The 23,053-nt window shown below is 36.9% G+C and overlaps 2 protein-coding genes and 2 long non-coding RNA genes across 5 annotated transcripts; 3 read left to right on the top strand and 1 right to left on the bottom strand.

The window, feature by feature from the left end:
* Nucleotides 1–1,130: 1,130 nt before the first annotated feature.
* Nucleotides 1,131–3,839, top strand: LOC135666730 (uncharacterized). Its single transcript, XR_010509840.1, has 2 exons — nucleotides 1,131–3,582; nucleotides 3,696–3,839. It is a non-coding gene; the product is annotated as an uncharacterized LOC135666730 (long non-coding RNA).
* Nucleotides 3,840–6,460: 2,621 nt separating this feature from the next.
* On the top strand, nucleotides 6,461–13,349 carry LOC135666728 (probable lactoylglutathione lyase, chloroplastic). Of its 2 annotated transcripts, XM_065178357.1 has the most exons (9): nucleotides 6,462–6,812; nucleotides 7,368–7,560; nucleotides 7,662–7,786; nucleotides 7,979–8,043; nucleotides 10,661–10,873; nucleotides 10,950–10,997; nucleotides 12,048–12,155; nucleotides 12,322–12,462; nucleotides 13,021–13,349. In XM_065178357.1, exons 1-9 carry the CDS (start codon nucleotides 6,641–6,643, stop codon nucleotides 13,060–13,062), a joined length of 1,107 nt encoding a protein of 368 aa, XP_065034429.1. In that variant the 5' UTR covers nucleotides 6,462–6,640; the 3' UTR covers nucleotides 13,063–13,349. The 2 variants fall into 2 exon arrangements, with proteins under 2 accessions (XP_065034431.1, XP_065034429.1); XM_065178359.1 differs by lacking the exon at nucleotides 12,048–12,155 and having other exon boundaries at nucleotides 6,461–6,812.
* Nucleotides 13,350–14,041: 692 nt separating this feature from the next.
* Nucleotides 14,042–16,130, top strand: LOC135666734 (uncharacterized). The gene is made up of 3 exons (XR_010509841.1): nucleotides 14,042–14,271; nucleotides 14,376–14,500; nucleotides 15,839–16,130. It is a non-coding gene; the product is annotated as an uncharacterized LOC135666734 (long non-coding RNA).
* A 1,272-nt stretch (nucleotides 16,131–17,402) lies between these two features.
* LOC135666729 (TOM1-like protein 9) lies at nucleotides 17,403–20,830 on the bottom strand. Its single transcript, XM_065178360.1, has 5 exons — nucleotides 20,694–20,830; nucleotides 20,313–20,398; nucleotides 19,766–19,930; nucleotides 18,889–19,421; nucleotides 17,403–18,255 (listed from the first exon to the last, which is right to left on the bottom strand). Exons 1-5 carry the CDS (start codon nucleotides 20,742–20,744, stop codon nucleotides 17,588–17,590), a joined length of 1,503 nt encoding a protein of 500 aa, XP_065034432.1. The 5' UTR covers nucleotides 20,745–20,830; the 3' UTR covers nucleotides 17,403–17,587.
* Nucleotides 20,831–23,053: the final 2,223 nt, after the last annotated feature.

The following is a 23,053-nucleotide window of genomic DNA, read 5'->3' as shown; positions in this document are numbered from 1 at the left end:
ATATGTGTTAGTTCCTCTGCCTACTTTTTGTGGCACTACATATCTTAGATGTGACTTGGTGAGGTCTTAATGATTTGGAGACCCAGTTCATGGAACTGTTACAACTGTTATAACCGAGGCAAATATAAAAGTGCCTCTTTTAGATCCAGACCTATAGAATTTCAGATCTGCAGATCCAAATATGCAAGCGTGGATTGCCCAAAAAACATACTTATAACTGACAATACTACCTAGGTATTTTAATATAAGAAATATTAACTTATTAAGAGCCGAACCATTCATAAAGCTAACATATATAAGTGGCCACACTTGATTCTCTCATGTTGAGAAATCCATTGAAAGAGGAGCTCTTGGCATTTGCTGGATACAACTCTCTTGTAGTTGATAGTCATATTGTTTCTGATGTACACAAATCCTGAATATCCTCTTCCTGTTTACCAATTAACTCACTGACTAATTAACGCAAAAAGAAAAATTAACTCAAGCTAAATCAAGGGATCAGGTTATGTTTAGTGAAGGCATGTGATTGCCCTGATCCACTTCCATGCAAGATAATTTGTCCTCGAGTTTGATATGTTGGTTGGCTACTTCCACCTAGGGAGGATCATAAAATTTCATCTCCTTTACTGACTCATAAATAGAATGAGTCAGACACAGGAGCAACAGTTCATAATTCCTCTACTTCATAGTCCATTGCCTAGAAAAATGCAACCTTTAATGATGTCTCTTTGCTACTTGTTCTTAGAAAACCTCGTCTCCTTCAACCATTAACCATTTTGAAGATTTTTGGAAAATATCTTTGCAGTATAAATATTTTTTCAATTATCACAGTGAATTTGCATGTGCGATCTGCAGTGCAGTATTCTACAGCTTATTACAAATTGATAATTCTTATCTTCTAGAGTAATTAAATAAATTATGTTCTATTATATATAAATATAAATAAATAAATAAATAATAAATAAATAAATAATATATATATATATATATATATATATATATATATATATATATATATATATATATATATATATACATGTCTCATCTAAAGATTTAGCTTTTTAGATATAATAATATTGATAAAAAAATTTAAGATGGTATCAAAGCTGAAGGTCCTGTATTCTTCCAATCTCACTGGGACCATGCTTATAAAAGAAAGATTTCTTCAATAAATTCAAATTCCACATATTAGTTTGAGCCACCTGCCAACTACACATGAGAGGTGATGTTAAGACTTAAGAATATAAAATCATAAATCATGTCTCATTTAATGACTTAAGCTTTTATAGGCAATGACATTGATAAAAAATTTAAGATTGTCTTTGGTGACCAAATTCTTTATTAACTAGATTATCTTTGATTAATTTACAAAATTTTAAATTCTTACTGTAAAACAATTTGATAAATTTTCTTCATTGGCCAAATTTCTTAGTCTACCAACTTAATTCTTGTTTGGAACTTTGAAAGTTCAGCCTTGCTTGATATCTTATACCAAACAGGCATAAGGTAGTTGGGCAAATATTGATGGAACCTTTGTTTTGGACCCCTATTTGTGGTTCTATGTATTGGTTTAGTGTTTCAGGACGTTGGTGTGGATTCTAGTGTGGAGTTTGTTGTTGCTCATAAATGATTGGGACATTCCGGCTTCTTGTTGTTGTTATTGTTGTAAACTTCTGTCTACCCAACAAATTGGTTATTGCATGTATGAATGAGAACTAGAGATAGAGACATTGTTTAGGCCTAGTATGACTGTTATTGTTACTCAGTTCATTGTCATCTTGATGGTACATGATGTTCAGGATTTTTGTTTTGGATGTGCATTTATTAAAATTGGCATACAAATTCCTGTAGGTTGAATAAAAAATGATAAGATAACAGCCTATAAGATTTTGGTTGATGAGAATTTTGCAAGGGCATACGGGGTTGCTTGTAGATCTTTTATTCTTTAGTCAAGGTTCTAAGATGATAGATTGTGGTGGATGAGACTAGGATGAGATTGTCATGCATAAGGCCATCAACAGGACTGAGGAAATAATGTAAACATACTGCACTGTGGTACAATGTTGAATCGGTATTGTATAGTGTTTTGGTGTCGGTTCTCTTTGTATGGTTGCTACTTTTTATAGCACTATGAGTAATACTTGGACTGAGGAAATAATGTAAACATACGGCACTGTGGTACAATGTTGAATCGGTATGGTATAGTGTTTTCGTGTCAGTTCTCTTTGGTATGGTTGCTACTTTTCATAGCACTATGAGTAAGACTGGTATGTAATCAGTGAGAGGTTCTGTGAGGACCGGTTGTTGACTACATGCATACAGCAAATGAATTTAAATTTTCATATCCTATAGTAGTTTGAAGCATGGAATGCAGAATGCCCAAACCAGTCCATACCGGCAGATATTTACTGGTCCTGGAATGAACCAGTATGTGGCGGCCTCTTCTCGGGCAGTCATGTCTGGTTTATTAGGTCCTGGGTTACTTCTTTCGTAGCTGCTTGAGAATTGCAGCTGTGCGGGAGTGACAGCAGTACTGCTGCATGCTCAGGATTGCCTGTGCTGCACACTGCCGCCCACACATCTCCGCCTATGCGTTTGAATGCTGCCACTCATCATCCGCTACCAGATGGTACTTCTCGTCCTCCTCCCATCCATCTTCACCTGTCTCCTTTTCCTCCTCCCTCCTGCAACCATAATAGTACCATGGTCTATGCTGGTATTGATATGCCTGTCCAGTTCCCGAAATTGAGAACCTTGCTTTGAAGTTTGAACTTTAATTCTTACTCCTTTTCCTTATCAATTTAGTGCTTAAACATTTAGAGCTCTGTTTGTGGTACTGGAATGCTTGATAAGGTGGAAGGATGGGCATTTTTACATGATCATATGGCAACAAATAGCAAGGAAGTGAAACTTAACTATTCATAGAAGTTAGGTGTCATGAACATCTTCAGCTTTTCAGGGTGAAACCTTTCTTTTGACAATGTCTTTGAGCCTTTTGCTTGAGCTGCTTTTACCACATTATGTTCGGTATGTGTGTGTGTGTGTGTGTTCACCTGTGCAAGTTCTTGTTCGCCCATGTGGTCTTAACATGTCAGGATGGCTAGAACTTGGCCTGGAATTTTGAGCTACTTAAACCAGATATGTGCAAGAATTTCTCATAGTTGGATGTCTGGTGCTGAATCTTCTAAACATTTTTAATAACAAGGTCATGCACATAACAAGTTGCAAAGCTTACATTTGTTGTAATGTTTGCTTTCTCTCTCACTATGCCTTGTTCTTATTTCCTGCCATGTAGATAATTTAGATGTCTAATGTATAAATCCATCCTGCTTTTGGCACTGCAGTAAAGTAGTTCTTGATAACAATATTCAAGAAAAGCAGACTTCAGCAGCTGAAAAAGTCCTACAGCTTCTCTGTCCTCCCAGCGAAGATACGCACCGTCTGTTGCTAGAAAAATTGGGTTACACTGGAGCTGTTTGCTACCCTAGCATGATTGCAGCATCAAGCATTCTCTTTGCAGAAAAGCAACGATCGTGATAGAGATTGTGATCAAGTATTGTTTCAAGAAAGGTTGAAAATGAGGTGAAATTTTTGTGTTTTACTCTTTTTTATATTTTAAAATGAGGTTATATTTATAAAGCCCGTGTCTGTCGTATTTATGCATTTGATAAGGCCTCTTGTGCTAACATTTGCAGATAAAATGGTTCTCATTAAGGATGAAGGTACAACCAATATAAAATAATACAAAACGACAAACACAACATTTTGCAGAACTTTTTCTCAAACAGAATATTGTGTACAAATCATATACAATATAGTATATGGTTCTCGGAAGAAAATTTTGCTTAAGCATTTTGATACGATATACATTATTTCAGACCATTTAATTTGTATTTAAAAGAATAATTTGCATGGATGTGGTGGATCCAACGGTTAGATTCTGTGTGGGGAAGGAGCATCGGAACACTACATCTCTAACACCTGTTGTTTTTTGTGTAATTTCACATCTTTATGGTTAATTGCATTCTCTTTTGAGTATTTTATTTCTGGTCATTATGATTCTGCAAAAAAAAATTTTCTACTTGTCAAATGATCATTTGCCCTTTTTTGTTCACGTGTGTAATCTTTTTTAAGACAGTAATGAAAATGTAGAAACTGTACAATCTCAAATTGCCTATTTTACATTTATAGTTTTCTGGAGAAGTGTTTAGCGGCACTATATGAAGTTTTTCATGATAAATATGGCCATTGCAAACTTGGTATGTCCGGTTCCCCACGTTGATTCTTTCAACTCCTATCATTCGATTTAATAGGAACGAACGAGCCAATTTGGAGTATTTCTGGTTCGCCCTCATCTGGAGTCCGACAGGGCCAACCCAAGTGCCGACACATTTATCCTCTCGGTGGACATAATGGATCCAATTATTTTGGGTTCGGATCGGATTGTCTTGCCAGGTTCCTGGATCCATTCACCACTCTATTTAAATGCTTGTCGGTGGGGGGAATTGACGTGCCCCCAAGCCAGCGATCGACAGCGATACGGCTCCCAGCCAGTGGGGCGAGGCTGCAACCGAGTATGGCCCCGGTCTCGTCCCTGGTCCGGTGATCTTCATCTTTAAGAAGGTATCCATCCTACTCCCCGCCGAGAGCACAGAGATCAAGAAAGAGGAGGCTGAGAAGTGTTGGTGAACCTTTACGTCATGATCGAGGAGTTAGCATAGCTTGATCCGATCTCGAATAGGCGGAAGTGAGCGTCGGGTCGAGTTGAGTTGTGGGCCTCGTCGCTTGCTTCTTTGTTGTCAGCCTGTGCACTCTGATCAAGGTCGGGAGGGAAATTTCTTGACTCGATCTCTCTAAAGCTTAAATTAGAGTTGAGTGGAATAAAAGTGAATCAAATATGCCAATTTCTCTTCCTATTAATCAAAGGGTTGACTTTTATACCTGCGAAAGAGTGGTCGATCATACATGGTCCTTTAATAACCGTCAACTCCTCGAATGGATGGCTTATACCCTGTGGAGGAGTGTCGGTAGACCCATATGGGTTGGCATCGTGCGACGTTGTTCCAAGCATTGCGAAATGACTCCGTGGTGTTCGGTGCCAACGTGTATGACGTTGAGCTTATTTCTTGCGAAATGACTCCGTGGTGTTCGGTGCCAACGTGTATGACGTTGAGCTTATTTCTTGCGAACGGGCATCGTGGTGTTCTGTACATGTACTCATCGTATGACATCGTTCCGAGCTTTTCGGAATGGATCCGTGTGTTTGACGTCGACATGTGCAACACCAAACAACGTGGAGGTTGTATGATTGTCTTGTTCGGGTTCGAGATGTCATGTCGTGTTATGCTAAAGATCTTTTGTCGGCCCTAATGCTGAAATATGCCAAGAAGGTATCGAGTAGCTTGAAGGCAACACTCCTTTTCCTCCCCACCCCCCCCCCCGGTCCTCTCTCTCTCTCTCTTATAGGTGGGTCAGTGAAGATTGGGAAGGGAAAGTAATCACAGGTCGATGTGGTGGTGAGTTTTCTGTTCCAAACACTATAATCAAAATCAATGCTTTAAATCCTCATCAACTATAATTGTCAATGTTCTCATATCTTTTGAAATTTCATAAAATGGTTTATCTGAAAGTTTTCGAATGTCTTTGAATTGAAATCAGGATTATTTTGGTATATTTCATGTTAAAGGATAACTAATCCTCATTTTTCACTTAATCATAAATCCAGGTACATATTATGAAAAGCATCATGATATTTATGTTTATTTATCATAAAAGTAAAAAAATAAAGGATGAAACTTAATTAGTTCAAATCCCCATCAACCATATTTATTATAGATGATTTTGGATGAAAATTAATAAGATTTTGACATGTTTCAAAATAAATAATAACAAAGATTCTTTTGTTTTATAACATAACATGAAATTTATATCTATATATTTGTTTTCATTTACTGCAGAAGAATGTCAATAAAAAGGGTGAAAAAACACTACCTGTTTATAATATTTTAAATGGACATATAAATTTTATTTTTTTCTCATTTAGTTTTTAAGATTATGTTTATATATTTTGAAAAACTTTATAATATTTGTTTTCATTCGTTATGGAAAATGTTAACAAAAAAAATGAACTATAATATTTTTAAATAAAGTAATAGTGCTTTTGAATATAGAGTAAAAATATTATAACTCCTATTTAAATTTACAAATATTATAACCAGCAAAACACTATAAGTATATTTAAAAATAATTATTTCTAATTTTTGTTTTAAATATTGTTTCCAAAAAATATAATAAGTATTTGTAAGAAATATGATAATACGAGACACTATCTCTCGACTTGGAATTAACAAGAAAAGATTACTCACGCCACCGCGTGATTGATCTAACGATTCACAAATCTCGATGCAACCTATTCCATACGCCGATCCCTTGCTTGAGCCAGCCTTTTTATTCGTCGATAAGAAAACCTTGCACGGCCTCCTCGGTCCGCGCGCCATATACCGCGGGCTGAATCCTGCGCCACCGATAGAGAGGGAGAGGGTGCGGGAACGGAAGCTCGCGAAGCGCCCGCCCTGCTGCTGCTTCTTGCTCGCGAGGGAGCGACCGGGAGCAGAGGCCTCCGCAAGGACGCAGCCGGCGGATGGTGAGGATTACGCCCATGGCCTCCGCCGCCGTCGCCGCCGCCTTCCGACCACCGCTCTCCCCCTCTTTCTCCGCCTTACGATTGTCTCCAAACTCTCGCTTCGGTCTCTCCTCCTCCCCGTCCTCCGTCCCTCCTCGTCGGTGCGCTCCTCCCGCCCGTCTCGGTAGCGGTGAGCTCTGATCATTCGGTGGTCGCCCCTACCCAAGCTCCAAAACCTTCATTTCTCCTCTGTGTCGAGTCGTCTCCCTGTGGATTTCTCATGATTGATTTTCCAGACGTGGTTTGGCAATTGGAACCTAGGTTGGGTCCGATTAGCGCCGGACCGATAGTTGTACCACCAGTGGCTTTTGTTGGTCTCGTTCAAGATTGCATCTTTTCTTCACTAACATATCTATTCATCGTGATTATCTGAAGTTGCTACTATATCCTTTTTTGCTTTCCACGATGATTCGTAAATATAAAAGGAATTATTTTTTGTTGAATCCGAAATGTAGGTTTTCTGTTCTATATCTTGACCGACGAGGTAAATCTTTGGCTTGGCTCAATTACCATAATTAGTATTTGTTTGCTGGATGCTGGAGCGGTATTTTTACACATGCAATTTTCTTTTCAAGTAGTACTTTCTAATTATGGTGGATTTTGCTGTCTAAGTGTGTTCTATTTTCTTGTATTTATTTATTTATTTATTTTTCTGAAGCCTGATTCCTTTGCTTTTTGAAAGCAGGTGTTTATGCAGTTCTACATCTGGAGCAGCTGTTAAAAAAAAAAGTAAATTGTACAATGGCCAGTGCGTTTGGAAATACAGCAGAAACAAGCACCCCAGTTAATCAAGAAGAGGCCTTAGAGTGGGTGAACAAGGATAATAGAAGGATGCTTCATGTTGTTTACCGTGTTGGGGATCTGGACAAGACAATAAAGTGATTTTTTTCAACTCAGACATCCTGTTTAATATGGAATGTTCTGTAATAGATCTGGATTCACGTGAATTCTTATGATCTTATTTTTCTAACCGGTACAGGTTCTATACAGAGTGCCTGGGGATGAAGTTGCTGCGGAAACGTGACATTCCTGAGGAAAGATACACAAATGCTTTCCTTGGATATGGCCCTGAAGACTCACATTTTGTTGTAGAGCTTACATACAGTGAGCTTTCTAAATATCTTTTCATGTCAATATGTCAGAAACTGTATTCACAATTTTGTATCATAGATTGTAATGCAAATATTTTGCTTAGTGGGAATATCTTGTAGTTTGCAATACATTTGCTTGCTTAACAGAACAAACCTTTTGTTTTGACATGTTTGGCTCAAAATTTATTTGTGCAAACAATGGCAGACTATGGAGTTGACAAATATGAGATTGGCACTGGTTTTGGTCACTTTGGTATTGCAGTTGAAGACGTAAGTCACCATTTCAATTCACGAATATACTTTTTTGCATTGTCATTCTTCTTTTGGCTTGCGCATGCTTGTGTTTTACAAAGTAATGTATGTTTATTTCTTTAAAATGCAAAATTGGAGGTCTGAACAAAAATTTTGGTTGTTTCTGACTCACATGTAAAGTTTTTTTGTCTTTGTGCATGATACTATCACGTTTTGATCAATGTTTTTAAAAGCATAAGCTACCAAGGACCCAAAATGCTTGAGGCACTAGGCGCCCACATGAACTTAGTGAGATGCTCATGAATATTAAAATTTTAAAAAATATATTACGATTGATAAATATGATCATAATGTGGTGAACTTAGAACTCCTAAGTTCTAACTCCTAATTGAGCAATAGTGCACCACCTCAATATGGTGCAACAAGTTACTTGACGAAAGTACTACCTATAAAATGAGAAGATGCAGAAGTAACTGGCAGCTGTAGAGGAAGGTGGAAACCAACGACAGACAAAGTTGGAGAGGGCGGCGGATGAAGCTGCAATGGCGAATGGACGAAGCCACAACAGTGGATGAAGCAGAAGAGGTTGCCGATGGCAGCGGATGGTGTATGAAAGTGGCGGATGAAGTTGCAGTGGCGAACAACACGTGCGAAGGCAACAGGCGAGCAATAGGTTTTCGCTTTTGGTTTCTTTCACTGGGTTGGTGTTAGGGTAAGCGCCTATACAACCTACAATAGTTGGTTCGATTGAACCAACTTACTCACCTAGTCGAACCCAGGCTTGAAGTCTACTTGATTTGGTGTGGGCCCTCGCCTGAGGCATCCAGCGCCTGGGCTCGGGCACTTTCCCGAGCGGCGCTTCATTGAAACGTCTTGCTCTGAAATGTTGCGAGGTGCTTAGGCCATGGCTTGTGTCGCCCTAGCGCTCAAGTGAGTGCCCGGGCACCTTTTGAAAACACTGGTTTTGATTTGTGCCAAATGAAATGCAAGAAGTTTATCTCTAATTATTACAAAGTTACTTTACTGATAAACTCAGGGAACATGAGTTGAATATCTCTTGGCAAGGTTTATTTTAGGCTTTTGTTAGTCAACTATTTCCAACTTTGAAGATCCAATGTACAAGTGCACTGATCATGTTGAAGTATCGAGCACCTTGTGTTATGTCCTGCTGATTCATGCTGTTAGGCCATTTGCCATGTCAGTGCAATTGTCAACAACGATAACTTGTATAACCCAATTCATTTAGGTGACGTCACACCTTGCCACTTGTGTTGAACTGGCCCTTGGAAGGATATGATATGACACAGCACAAACATTATGCACGACGAGCAAACCTATGAACATTTTTTTTGAGGCAGTAAGGCTTGTATACTGAGAGTTTATCTGTGACTTGTATACTGAGACTTGTTTTTCTTTCTCGTGGTAAGTGATATCCGAATCAGGCAATAGTATTAGACCCTTTGAAGAATGTTTCTAAAACCCTAACCATTGACAATAGGTGCACTGGGATAAAGCTTATTAACCAAAGGAGAGAAGCCTGAAAGAGATGGATTTTTTTGACCTAAAAAAGTATGGGCTGCACATAGATAGATATTCTTAATGATGATGAACAGTGTGTAATGTCTAAAAGAATTTGGAACTTGTCAGCCATTACCTGAACTGGGAGAATCTCAACATGCTCGTTTGGCAGTGAACAGATAAAAGGATGCTTGGTTAGCATTGGAAACCATATAAAACTATAAGTCAGAGCAGATTGTCTTTTGATCTATGGATATGCCTTTTATAGGGGAAATAGTGTAGACCTATGTGCAGCTCTGATGGAGTGTGGGGAATTATAGAGCTAGATTATTAAGTCTTGTGATAAAAAGCAATACAACATGTAAACTCGGTAAGTATTTGTAAAAAAAATTATATGAAACCACTTTTGGGGAATGTGAGGGGACACATTTTGCCTTTAAATAATTTGTTTTAGGTAGGATACCTAACACATGACTCTGTATGCTGCTATGTGAGATTAGATATGGCACGAGTGCAGTGTTCATGTCGTCATTGAAGCACGGACATGAGAACATGGGATATAGGGATGATAAAGATACTACTGCACTGATGTAACAAACTTTAGAAAGTAGTACATGGCTCAACATGAGCTTGATATTAAATAAATATGTACTAACTTTCTGTGACTGTACAATTTAAGCAATCTGTAATCTGTAACTTAAGAGAAACATAATCACCATTGACCCATATAATAATTATTCACAAAAATAACAACCCTTCATGAAAGTACTAATATATGGGGCTAGTGAGTTGTATATGGAACAATCTTTTCAATATGTTGACAGGTTAGTTTGGTTGGCATTATTTTTATAATGAAAAGATTTTTATAACATAAATTCGTAAACATAGTGACCATGGCCTGTGATTAATCCAAATCAATCATGCTAAGTAACCTTACTCATGTTGGTCAGTTGTTGCCCCTTCTAAGTGGTTAGGTTTTTTCACGAAGCCTTTCTGTAAAGGGATTGCTTCTTTAGGTAGCATGTCAACAACTTGTATGTTAGGATAATCTGTATAAATCTCATAATTTTTTTAGGAAAATGGTTCTCTGTTGATATCCCATGTTTCTGTTCAACAGGTTGCAAAGACAGTTGATCTTATCAAAGCCAAGGGAGGAAAAGTTACCAGAGAACCTGGACCTGTGAAGGGTGGCAAAAGTGTAATTGCCTTTATTGAAGATCCTGATGGTTATAAATTTGAGCTTTTAGAACGAGGCCCTACACCGGAGCCCTTATGTCAAGTAATGCTTCGTGTAGGAGATCTTGACCGTTCCATAAATTTCTATGAGAAGGTAATATGGCAATAAAATTGTGATTTAAGTTGTTCACTCTTGTTATTATCGGCTGATATCTTTCTCATTTGATAAGGCATTTGGTATGGAGCTTCTACGCAAGCGGGACAATCCTGAATACAAGGTATTTAACATTATATGTCTTTTGAACTTGTTTGTACTGAGATGTTTGGTATACATTATGTTCGTCATTGGTGGGAAATATCTGGTTTCTTGAATCTGTGATTATTAGTTCCTTGCTTCCAACATCATATTTGACTGATGTCAAGCAGACTCCGTTAAGTATGCCAATTGCCACCAACAAGACCACTTGGTTGTGTGTTACCAGTTTTGTGAATCGATATGTATAATTTCCATTAAGATTTATCTTGATGTCAGGCTTTGCTAACTTCATTGTCTTTTTTAAAGTCTTAGTTTTGCTGTGATTGGTTTTCCATGGGTACAATCATGAGAAATGGATTTAACTGTTATTCGTGTGTCAGATAAATTGCAAAGACAAAAGCAAGATATGGAGATACATACACAAATAGTCACAGATTATATTTGATTGCATTCTGGGAATTGAAAGAATAACAAATGTATTTGACAGAAGCCCAACCAATAATTGAAATTATTTTTTATTATCCATTTTTTCAACTAGTGATATTGCTCAACATTGTTTGCGTGGCTGGATGCAAGGGTTAACCACCTGGTAGTAGTAGAAAAATGATTACCTTCCTCTTGCTTGCAATTCTTTTATCAAATTGCCTATTCTATCTCCAGTGCTTGTCTTAAAAGGGCTTAATAAGGATCAGTTCGTCCAGAACCTAATTGCAACAGTGGTTTGTTATTGCTATTGCTGTTCTCCTTTGGCTTAGGCTTTATTTTTAATTTTGAGCTTTCTATAACAGCATGGGAACATATTCTTGATATTTTAATGTCCTCTATATCTCAGTGAAAAGTCTTACCCTCAAACCATATATTTTATTAGCATTGTTCGACACCTTATACCTGTGTAGAACATCCGTGCTACTTTGTTGTTCTAGCTCTCTCTTTTAAAAATCATAACTTTTATCCACATTCTTCTAGCATTGTTTCTGGTATAATATTCCTGTCCAGGATATCTTTATTTATGGTTATTGTTTGAAATTTTATGTTATTTAGACGTGCACTTTAATATATATATATTTTTCAGTATACAATAGCAATTATGGGATATGGTCCTGAAGATAAGAGTGCAGTGTTGGAGTTAACTTACAATTATGGAGTTAAAGAATATGAAAAAGGGAATGCCTATGCCCAGGTAGCATGTCATACCAGTTTTGTCATAGATAACCGTCTTAGTTATGCCATCTTTTGTGATTCTTATAAGAATCTTTCTTTACCAAGTTCCCTTCCCATCGAGATTTTATGCTTTAAAATTTAATGTAAACAATGGTTATTAAACCAATTGACATGTCACTTGCTAGATTGCAATTGGGACAGATGATGTGTACAAAACTGCGGAAGCTATAAGATTATATGGTGGAAAAATAACTCGTGAACCTGGTCCGTTACCTGGCATCAATACCAAGATTACTGCCTGCCTAGATCCAGATGGCTGGAAAACAGTATGTACCTACATTTGACCTTCTCTATGTCCTTGATCTTTGTCTATGCTCTATTACTGAAATCGATTCATAGAATTGTTGCGTTTACTGATGTAACTCTTAATTTTTGCAATCCACATTTCAGTTTACCTTGTACTTCAGTATTGTGTGTTCAAGAACATGTCTTTATGTTGATATGCATATGATGGCAAATTCTTCACCTTTCTTTCAGCTTACTTTAATCCTTCTTTCTGAGGCTGAATGAATTATTTTACTTAATTAATTAACTGGCATTAAAGTTTTATGAAACAATGTGGGCTGTATGCCTTTAACATGATTGGTCTTCTCAATTCATTTTACATGATGATCTTTTATAAGACTTGCACAAGTTTCATTAACGAAGTACATTGAAGACATTGTTTTTTGTCTTAGATTTTTCACATGTTATTGTCAAATTGCATTCTTTGGGATTATATCGTTGGATATGGATCTGTTATATCAAATCTTCACAAGTTTATGTAGGATGAGGTTGATAAGTTGGCAACATTGTGATTCACTTCTCATTGTTATCTTTTGCAGGTCTTTGTCGACAATATAGATTTTGCTAAAGAACTGGAGTAACTGATTTGGTAGCGCCCAACGATAATGCAAGAACAAAGTTGACCTGCTTCGATCATGTACCTTCGACTCGCCCGACCAATCTGGTAAAGAAGCCACATTGGAAACCAGTTTGTAGATATGCCATCGATGTAGCAGTGTGTACATGTGAGATCAAATTTTCTTTTCCCTTTTTCTTGTTCAGGTCGGTCTTGTTTTAACTCCTCCCATCTGCATTTAAGTTTATTTAAGATGCTGTGGCTGTACCCATAATATGATGGCAATCTCTCTTGCTCGTTTGTTGCCCTGAATGCATCTATCTTTATTTGTTTCTTACAAACAGAGGAGACAAACGAAGGGAATTGACTCCAATTGATTGACTCGAACCAATTTAAAGAATTTAATATTCATTAAAAAATATTTTCATGTGAAGTTGATTGTGAATGTGTGCAATTTTTTTTTCCGATAAATTGTCTTAACTACAGTTGTTATAAATAAATATATTTCAGGACAATATAATTACTAATAAGTGCCACCTAGAAAGATGAATTAACTTTCAATCTACCAATCTGATTTGTTTAATTCGCATTCTATATGAAAAATATATTTTGCCGAAAAGGTATTTTGGCAGAATTAATTTAGCTATCCAATCACAGTGTTGTCCATTGAGTTGTGGGTTAACTCTGAATACGGCCCGGCCCAGCTCACTAAGAGCCCGAACACCCATCCTTATTCTAGACGTGTCTCTGACCGTTGATATTGATCTAACGGTTGAAATCGGAGTGGGAAGGACGATTCCGATCTCGTTGCGTCGAGGATAAAAAAGTGGGAAGGACGATTCCGATCTCGTTGCGTCGAGGATAAAAACCATCGGTAAGGGCTGCTTCCTTATGTGAAAATGAATCCGAACCGTAGGAATCGCTCGTAATCTTCTCAACCAACGGCCACGATTTATCTTTATTTCGACTGCCCTATATGTTCTCTTCTCGCTAAAACCCTTTCCTTCCCCGAAGAAGCGAAGGGAAAGAGGGGAGGAGAGTGAGAGAGATCGAACTAAAACGAAGGAACGATGGCTTCTCCTCTCTTGCTTCGATCTAGGGCTTCGATTCGGGCCGTTTCGATGTCTCTCAGGTCCTCGAAGAGTTCTATGCACGAGCCCCAGCTTTCTCCGCCCTCGTCGTGCCTTCGATCACCGGTTACCTCGTCCAAGAGGCGCGGTTGTTGCGCTCCGAGGTACGGGCTTTTGGTTTCTTCGATCGGTGGTTCCGGTGGTTCATCTTTGGGGGAGATTGGGAAATTTTCGATCTTGATGTGCGTATGGTTGATGCTGACATCAGATTACCTGCTCTGAGTTCCAGCCGCTGTTTGGCGTCGATGTTGCCTCTCCACGCTGCGGTTGCTTCGGCTCGACTGAACTCGCTTCTCCCCGCGGAGCCCCAGAGCTGGGGATGGGTTCCACAAGGTTAGTACTACACTCTTAACAGATCCTGGGAGTTCAGTCTTTGGCATCTAGTGATTTCTATTAAACCATTGTGGCATAGAGAATCAAAATTACTCCCCTTTCTCCATCGAGTGAAGAGGAAATAGATTCGTTATGTAGAAATTCTTCATTATATTTACGCGGTTTTGATTCTGGTCAGCCGAAGTATCTTAGAGAGGACCTCAAATGTGTTCTAAAATGAATCCTCCTTGTCACCTTGCACATATTGAATTCCATTCCGAGGTTTTGTCTTAATTGTTCCATATTTATGATTATTTGACAATCACTAGTTAGTCGAATCTATATATTTTTTTGCTTCCTGCTATCTCACCTAGAGTTATCAGGATCCCTCTAACCTTAGATACCACAATCCTTGTCCTGATTCACATATTTTTATATTTCAGAACGTGATATATGATCCAGATTACAGAAATTGGGAATATTATTTAGATATAAACCAACTAAAAGTGAAGGTGTAACTTAGTTGATAAAGATTTTGACAGTTTATGACAAGGTCCTAGCTCAAATCCTGCCTTTGACACTTATCCTTGGTGGGAAAAAAAAGAGTTTGGGGAAGAATCACACACCTGTATGATACTGCACCCATGTCATTCCATGTCATAGGTTACTATGATTTTTCCCATATTCGTGACTAATATATATTAAATGCTATCAAAACCAAATACCACGTTTAAGACCGTTAAGATACTGTGACCTTAACATTCAGATATTCATAATTGGATAACCAATAAGTTTATCGGTTTGTTTCTGTAGTTTCTCCATGGGGTGTTGACTGTCTTGTGTTGCAAGCTTATTGGAATAACCTTGCAGGCAGAATGCCTAGATGGCTACTATGTCCACTTTGCTAGTGCTACAATGATATAAGCATGCTGCATGACTTTAGACTACCATTAGGCGATCTCACAGTACATACGGCTTACCATGCTAGCATTTGGTAATCCTTCGTGTACTTTATCATGCAGTATACTTTCAAGGTCACCTTTCTCCTAGTGGGTTTTTGTTGTATCTTATATGAATAGCACAGGGAGAGGCAATTTAAGTTTATCCTTAACTTGTTTTGCCTTTGATGTTACTTTTTTTTTTTTTTTGGACAGAAACTGTTTAGTTTATATAAACTAATATATGTGCTGAATGTGAATTTTTGAAAATCATCATTTGCACATGGTGAGAAAGATTGCTAGACTAGAAGCTTTAATATCTAGCAGAAATTAGTATGTTTCTTTTTGTTATTTATTTGTTATTACATTGTGTTGGTCAAGCAACTATCGCCAGCTGGCTATAAAAAATTTCTTTTGTCAGGCATCTCGATGCCTTTATGACAGATCTGGTGGTTCTGTTTGGGTCACAAGAGGCTTCAGCTGGTGATGAAGTACGACAGGATGTGATTTCTTGTTAAATGCACTCTTGGAGATTTTCTTTGTTTCAGCAAAAACCGGCACGTTCTTGAAATTCACATTCTTGTTGCTCCGTTGTTTTTGATTTCTATAGCTGCATAATGCGGCCACTGGCTTAGATCATTCAGAAGAAAATACCTTCTAGAATTTTAGTGACTGGGACCTCTTAAAATTAATGAAAGAGTTTGATCAGTGTAGCACTGCTTGTTGTGGGATATGGATTGCTCATCTGGAAGAAATCCATGGAGTGGAGAAAGACATTTCCTATTATAACATAATTGCTCATCGGAAATGATGTCAAATTCTGCTGTAGTTATCTTAGTTTTGGATGAAATGAGGAGGTCACCTATCAAGTTGGTAAAGTTGGCAATTAAAGTTTTGCTCCCTAGTTGTCAACAAAAATGTATGGTGCCATGAGGTAGTTCTTGGTCTTAGTTAATAGTAAGTTTTACTTTCATAATTGATCTCTGACTTGTTAATTATTGTAGTCTTTTTATGTGTTCCATTTTTCTTATATCAAACTTGCCATCAACTTTCTAAGATATATATACATATTTTTCCCTTGTGAGAAAGACCATGTAAGATGAAACATGGGAAGATTTGTTCTCTTTGTAAGATGCCTTTTTAAGTGATAAAATCAAATTTTCTTTGTGTTTACCGTTCCACTTCTCTTAGCAGTGTGTGTTTCCTTTAGTTCAGCATTATTTCAATCATCAAATACTTGCGCAGCAGAAAAGTTAGTTCGAGGTAATTAGATTGGTGTCCTGAGATCTTTTCCTGTCCAAATAAAACAGCTTATTTCTTCTGCATCGTAGAAGCAGCATGTTGTCTCCTCTCCATCTGTTTTCATCAAAATAATAGTCTCATCAAATATTTTAGTCGATGTGGATGGAGAGTAACATAACTTCCAACCTTTTACCAACATATGGAGTGTTAAGATTATATTAAAGCTAAGTTCTAATTTGGATAATCTTGTTTGTCTTTAAAAGCCAAAGCTGGTTTGTCACTTGGAATACAAACCTACCTATCTAGTGGTGGAGCAACCAAGTGATGATTTCTTGGCCACAGCATGCTAGGCGAGGATCCATTTCGTATTTACCGATTGGGGTTCCAATATCTTATATCATCAGCTTTATCAGGATGCATGAAGCCTCTACAATCATCGATAAGCACCAAACTTGTTTCCAATTCCAATGGTTCACAAGAAAGGGGTGTTCGGATATCAACCCTCTTAGCAATAAAGCCATGGCATTTTTGTTGTACATTCATATACTGGTAGATCGAAGCAATATTTGAGGTTACAGTAGTGCATCAGTTTCACTACGTGTGCTATATGTCAACTTGTATCATATTACTCATCTGAAACACTCGAATCAAAGTCACTCTCACTCGATATGCTCTTCAAACAATTTACAGCATCACAGACAAAGAGTGACTTACGGAAGAGGTCTGCGGTCTAAAATGAGGGCTCTGAATCATCAAACATGTAAGCAACACTGTACATCAGATCTCTTTAATCACCTCTATCCTCCAAAATGAAGTGAATGATTGATAAAAAGAGGACAAAATACAAATGGAGATTTGCAGACAAGAGAAAATACATAATAATCAAGCACCAGAATCAGCATGAAAAAACAGTTCTGCTCGTTAAATTTTACAAACCCTGGACCCTGCTGACAGTAGGTTTAGTTTGTCTTGTTTTGGCCATACTAACAAGATCACCAAAAAGCTTGTCCTCAGGCTTCATTGGCTTGTTCAGTTGCTGCAGGTTAGATGAGGATATGGTAGGCATCTGGTAGGAAGAATTGTTACTACCTTCATATGTGCTATTATCTTGCACGGACAGCCCATACATTCCATGTGAGAGCTCAGTTGGATTAGAATAAGGGTATGTTGAACTCATTGGATCATAGTATTGAGCATCTGGTTGCTGCCCAAATCCGTAGCCTGTCAGCCGAACTCCCTGCATGGACTGTTGACCCATATCGGCGACACGGCCTCCAAACATTTGCTGTTGATGCATGGCTGTCATCCGGCTGTTTTGCATCGGAGGATACACGCCTACCACCTGACTGCTTTGTGCAAGCTGAGGTTGTAACCCTTCGAGCAGGGTGCCCAGTACATGCTGTGGGTGCATTTTTCCCAGCTGGCCGGCCAGCGAGGGTTGAGGTTGAGCGCCTTCAAGCTGGCCGGTTTGTATTGGCAAGGAATGCATGTCTCCAAGCTGATCAATTTGAAATGGTTGAGGCTGCAAACCTGGCAAATCATTCTGCGCAGGTTGCACCTCCCATGGTGGTGGGGGAAGTGCACCAGCTTGATCATCTGCATCAGTAGAAATTCAATTACACCCCCAAACAAAAAAAAAATCACAATTCTATTGTAGAATGGATTTTTCATCTCAGTGATCTTTAATGATGAACAAAGTTCTTTTGATATGGTTTTATGGGTGAGTGGGATGCCAGAAATAAATATATACATATGAGAGGAAGGATTTGCTCATAATCAAGTGATGTTATAAAGGATTATGAATGTTTTGCACTGAACACTTTCCTAGTTGAATGCTAATGGTTTCTCACTCAAAAGGAGGAGTTACCTGTGATTTACTATAAATACAATGATTGCTTATTCTATATGGTGTATAATGCCCATTCATGGCATCTCAACATTCCCCCCTTACAAGACACTTTTTGTATATGATATTTTTCACAGAACTCAAACATTTAAATCCCTAGAACATCAAGTCTTATAACCATCTTAGTCAAATTTTCTTTTCAATGGGATGGGTATCAATTAATTGCAGAACAAACAAGCACGTCTCTTCACTTTAAAGGAGGAATGCCAAGAGTATAACCATGAAACTTAGAGATGCCAAGAGTATAACCATGAAAAAAGGTTGATAGAATTTTAAATAGAAAAACAAGTGTAAAGAATGAGATGAAAAGGTGATGGTTTTACCATAACTTAGTGCCTGTTCCTCTGGATTATATGCTGGAGAAAGTTGACCATCCCACACAATGCTCATGTGGGTTAGCTGCACTCCCTGATCACGACTTGCCTGCTCAAATTGAGGTGCTCCTGAGCTTTGGATGCCTCCACTAGTAAAAAGGGCAGGCTGTTGTATTAGGTGCACCTGCAGCTGAATGTTGGTTCCAGCAGGATATGTCTGTTGTGCAGGAATTCCAGAATTCGAATCAAAACGGTTTGCAGGATTTGTGCTGCTACTGTTAGATATGATAGGAGGAAACATTTCTGCAAGCCTTAAGACGTTCTGCTCAGAAGCAACATTGGTAAGTGGTTCACTGGCAGGAACAAGAGCTAGCAGATTCTCTGTTGCAGGTTTATTGTAGTCATCACCACTAATAAGGTCCATACTGGGTTCAATTTTTGCGGAAGAGATTGCTGAATCACAGGATGCAGGAGATCCATGTAGCAGTGATTGCTGAAGAGGAGGCGGCTGGTTACTTGAGCTTGAACTTGCAGTTGACAACCTATGTCATAAAGTTATGATCATGTTACATACTAGAATGGAAAGAAGAAACATCACCAAGTACGATGTAAACTTTGCCACACTCAAAACAAAGCATGTTCTGTTGGTTAATCTTGACTGAAAGAAATTGATTGAATAACAGACTTTAAAGAGATTAACAATCTTCAAGTTGTCCAACTACTATTTCAGAAGCAGATGCTCAAAAGAAATTTTGTTCTTAAAACTTCACAATACATTTATTTATCTCAAAGAAGTGATTCGAATTTACTCATAACCTGGCATGAACATGCCTACGGTGTAGATAGAAAGTTTGTAAATAGCAAGTTGTTTAAGAAACTGGACTACCTTTGATCTGACTCTTTGCTAGCTGAAGAATCATCAACATGGTCAAGTGCAGATTTTTGTTTCTCATCATGAACAGCAGTACCTGCAGCAATAGCATCATGCTTTGCTAGCACATTCTGCAAATCATCATTCAAGGAAAGTCCTTGGCTAAGCAGCTCCTCATCTCTGTAAAAACAGCATAACCAATGAAAGACCAAAATCTTGGAAGCTGATGAGCACAGTCGAGTGACTACACAAGTATCTCATGATTCAATCATGTTATATCAGATGTCAGAGGAAGACTAACATAGTAACTTTGACACACCATCTTCCATAAACACAACTTGAAAGGTGAGAGCAAGTAAAAAGGGACTAGGGGGAAAACTACTATTGAATTCATCTTTTTGGAGACAAAAATGGAAATGCTGACTAAAAAAATACATAAACAAATTAATTGGTGATATATCACAAATTTGTGCAGAAGTAAAAACAGCTTAGTCCAAACTTCATTAACTTTATTTTCTTTAAAAATTCATTAAACATGGAGAGAGCAACCGAGAGTACTTACGAGGTTGTGTTAACGAGATGCACTACTCTCTGTCTGTAGGTACGGCATTGACCGACAAGGTCAACAAATACCTCCTGTTTCAAACCCTGCATATAAAAATCAACATGAGATGAGCAGAAAATGAAAACTCTAAATTGAACCAAAACTATTGAGCTTTCAAAATTTTCAAGGATAAATGACCAGCTAATAACACAGCAAAGAGACTTTATCATCCAAGACCTCTAACTCACTTTAGTCAAGATAGCATGGTCCCAGCAAAATAAAAATGCATTCAAGACTTTTAAAACTACAAATTAATTGCCAATTTTAACAAAAAAAGTGATATTCGAAGATAGCATTATAAAAAGCTATTATAAAAATAAGTCTTGAAGTGCATCCTACCTCTCTGTTCACAGGATCCAAGGCATTCAACATCTCTGCTAGAACATCCATGATACCACGAGCATTCTCAATTTCATTGAGTCTGAGAAATCAACCAAAATTTGAGTACTGAAGTTGCAGCACCAGAACCAACAGTGGTAATCTGTAAGCCAGAAGCAATACAGTATTGCATAGAGAACCATCAATTAAAATGCAGCTTGGATGGAATTTATATTACAACATGATTGGAGGAGATTTGAATGGTCATGTAGGAAAAGCATATTGTGAAGTTAAAAGAGTACACGAGGACTTTTGTTATGGGGAAAGGAATGAGGAGAGGGTACGGTTTTAGATTTTGTTATATTATGTGATCTCAAAACACTTCAAAAAGAGAGATAAACATTTGATTACAATAACAACTATAGTCAAATTGACTTTTTTCTCACTTAAAAGATGGATAGAGATTCTAAATTAGATTTTTTTTAAATTTTCAGGTTTTTTTTGGGTTTTTCTGTCTTTTTTCTAGTTTGTCAGTAGATACTGGTATACCAACATATGGTATGTCGGTACCAATCAGTATATACTGATTTGGGACAGGATCGGCACCGTGGTCGGCATGCAACGACAAACCTTGAGAAATTTATATATAAGGATTGTAAAATTGTATATGGAAAAGCTTGATGAATCAAATAGACTTATGGTATTGGATATTTGTTGCTAAAATTGAAAGACAAAAATAGTAGTAGAAAATGTGGAGACAAGAATATAAGGATTTTTAACTATAAAGTGGAAAATGAGCAGGTTTGGAAAAAATGAGGATACTATTAATGTTATGTGACTATAATAACAAATAAGATTATGAGCATAAGAAAGGAGATCCTTGGAGATTCTTGAGAACCTAATAGTAGAGGTGTAGCTTTACGAAAGAGTTGGTGGTGTGAGAAAGTTCAAAAAAGTAATTACAAATAAAAATTCATGCTTTAAAGATTTGTGAAATTATATAAGTGAGGAGAAATCCGAAAGATGAATAAAATCTAAAAGAGGGGCAAAAGGAGATATCACTGTGGCAAGATATAAAACTTAAGATAATTTTTATAATGATTTATGAATAAGGATGAAAAAAAAAAATATCAAATTTTGCTAAGGCTAGAAAAGAAAGAGCAATGATTTAGGTAATATAAAATGTATTAAGAATGAATATAAAAAAATATTTATTAATGATAGTGAAATTAAGGAAAGGTGAATAAAGTATTTTTTTAATTATTTAATAAATATTTCACAAATAACTTGGTCTTAAAAATATATAATAGTTATAGGTTTAATAATTATTAATTTGTTCATAAGATTAGAGCAACGAAATTTTGAAAAAGATAAAAGTAGGTAAGAATGTGAGGGGAATAGTTTGTTTGACTAATTTATCTAATAAAATCTTGAGATATAAAAAAATGTCTAACAAATGAAGGAACAGTTTTATAGTGCCAATTTATGAAAACAAGGGTGATTTTAATTATAAAGGAACTAATATTATGAACCACACTATGAAACTTTGAAAAAAAAAAGATTGAAAGTCAAATAAGATATGAAACAAATATTTTTATATATCAATTTGGTTTTATGCTACGAAGATAAAAAGTGGTAACTATCTATTTATTGAGATAATTAATGGAAAATGTTACAGAGAGAAGAAGAAAGAATTGTATACGACTTTTATTAATTTAGAGAAGACTTATGATAAAGTTTTTAGAGATTTAAGATGATGAGTTTTAGAAAAGAAAAGTGTTTCTACTAATTATATCGGCAGATAGTATAGTCACTAGTGTTATAGAGAGTATATCTAAGGGATTCATATTAAGTCCTTGCCTCTTCACATTAGTAATGAATGGATTTACAACTCATATTCAGAAAAAACTTCCTTGATGTATTTTATTTGTTGATCATATTGTTTTACTTGATGAGTGTTTAAATGAATTAATTTTAAATTTGAGTCATAGGGAGAAACTTTGAAAGTTAATGTTTTAAATTAAGACTGAATATATGAGTTGTAATCTTAGTAATACTAGTACTCCTGATGATAAAGTTAAGTTAGCTGGATAATAAGTTTAAAAGTTAAGTAAAAGTTTTAGGCGCGTTGAATCAATTATTCAACAAGATAGAAAGATAGACGAAGATATTATCTAATGAGTAAAAATTGATGGTCGAAAAGTAGAGGAGTATCAATAGTTTTGTGTGATCACCAAGTATCTGTTAAATTAAAAAGATCATTCTCTAAGATCGTTGTTAGAACTTATGCTTTATAGATTAACTAGAGAGAGATGTATGATTATTTTAAAAAATATAAATAAAGATTTAAATACTTTTAATTTAACCAAGAGTATGATTTT

Source organism: Musa acuminata, unplaced genomic scaffold (genome assembly GCF_036884655.1).
Source record: "Musa acuminata AAA Group cultivar baxijiao unplaced genomic scaffold, Cavendish_Baxijiao_AAA HiC_scaffold_1124, whole genome shotgun sequence".
NCBI lineage: Eukaryota > Viridiplantae > Streptophyta > Magnoliopsida > Zingiberales > Musaceae > Musa > Musa acuminata.
Note: the sequence above shows the minus strand (reverse complement) of the source record. Positions and strands in the feature narration are given on the sequence as shown.

Excerpts from the sequence above, each read along its gene's own strand:
- LOC135666728 (XM_065178357.1), top strand. The coding sequence starts at position 6,641 with ATGGTGAGGATTACGCCCATGGCCTCCGCCGCCGTCGCCGCCGCCTTC. Across the intron at positions 10,874-10,949 it reads CCATAAATTTCTATGAGAAG|GCATTTGGTATGGAGCTTCT; the intron begins GTAATATGGCAA and ends TCATTTGATAAG. Across the intron at positions 10,998-12,047 it reads GGGACAATCCTGAATACAAG|TATACAATAGCAATTATGGG; the intron begins GTATTTAACATT and ends TATATTTTTCAG.
- LOC135666729 (XM_065178360.1), bottom strand. The coding sequence starts at position 20,744 with ATGGATGTTCTAGCAGAGATGTTGAATGCCTTGGATCCTGTGAACAGA. Across the intron at positions 19,931-20,312 it reads CATCTCGTTAACACAACCTC|AGATGAGGAGCTGCTTAGCC; the intron begins GTAAGTACTCTC and ends CTGTTTTTACAG. Across the intron at positions 18,256-18,888 it reads GGAACAGGCACTAAGTTATG|ATGATCAAGCTGGTGCACTT; the intron begins GTAAAACCATCA and ends CTACTGATGCAG.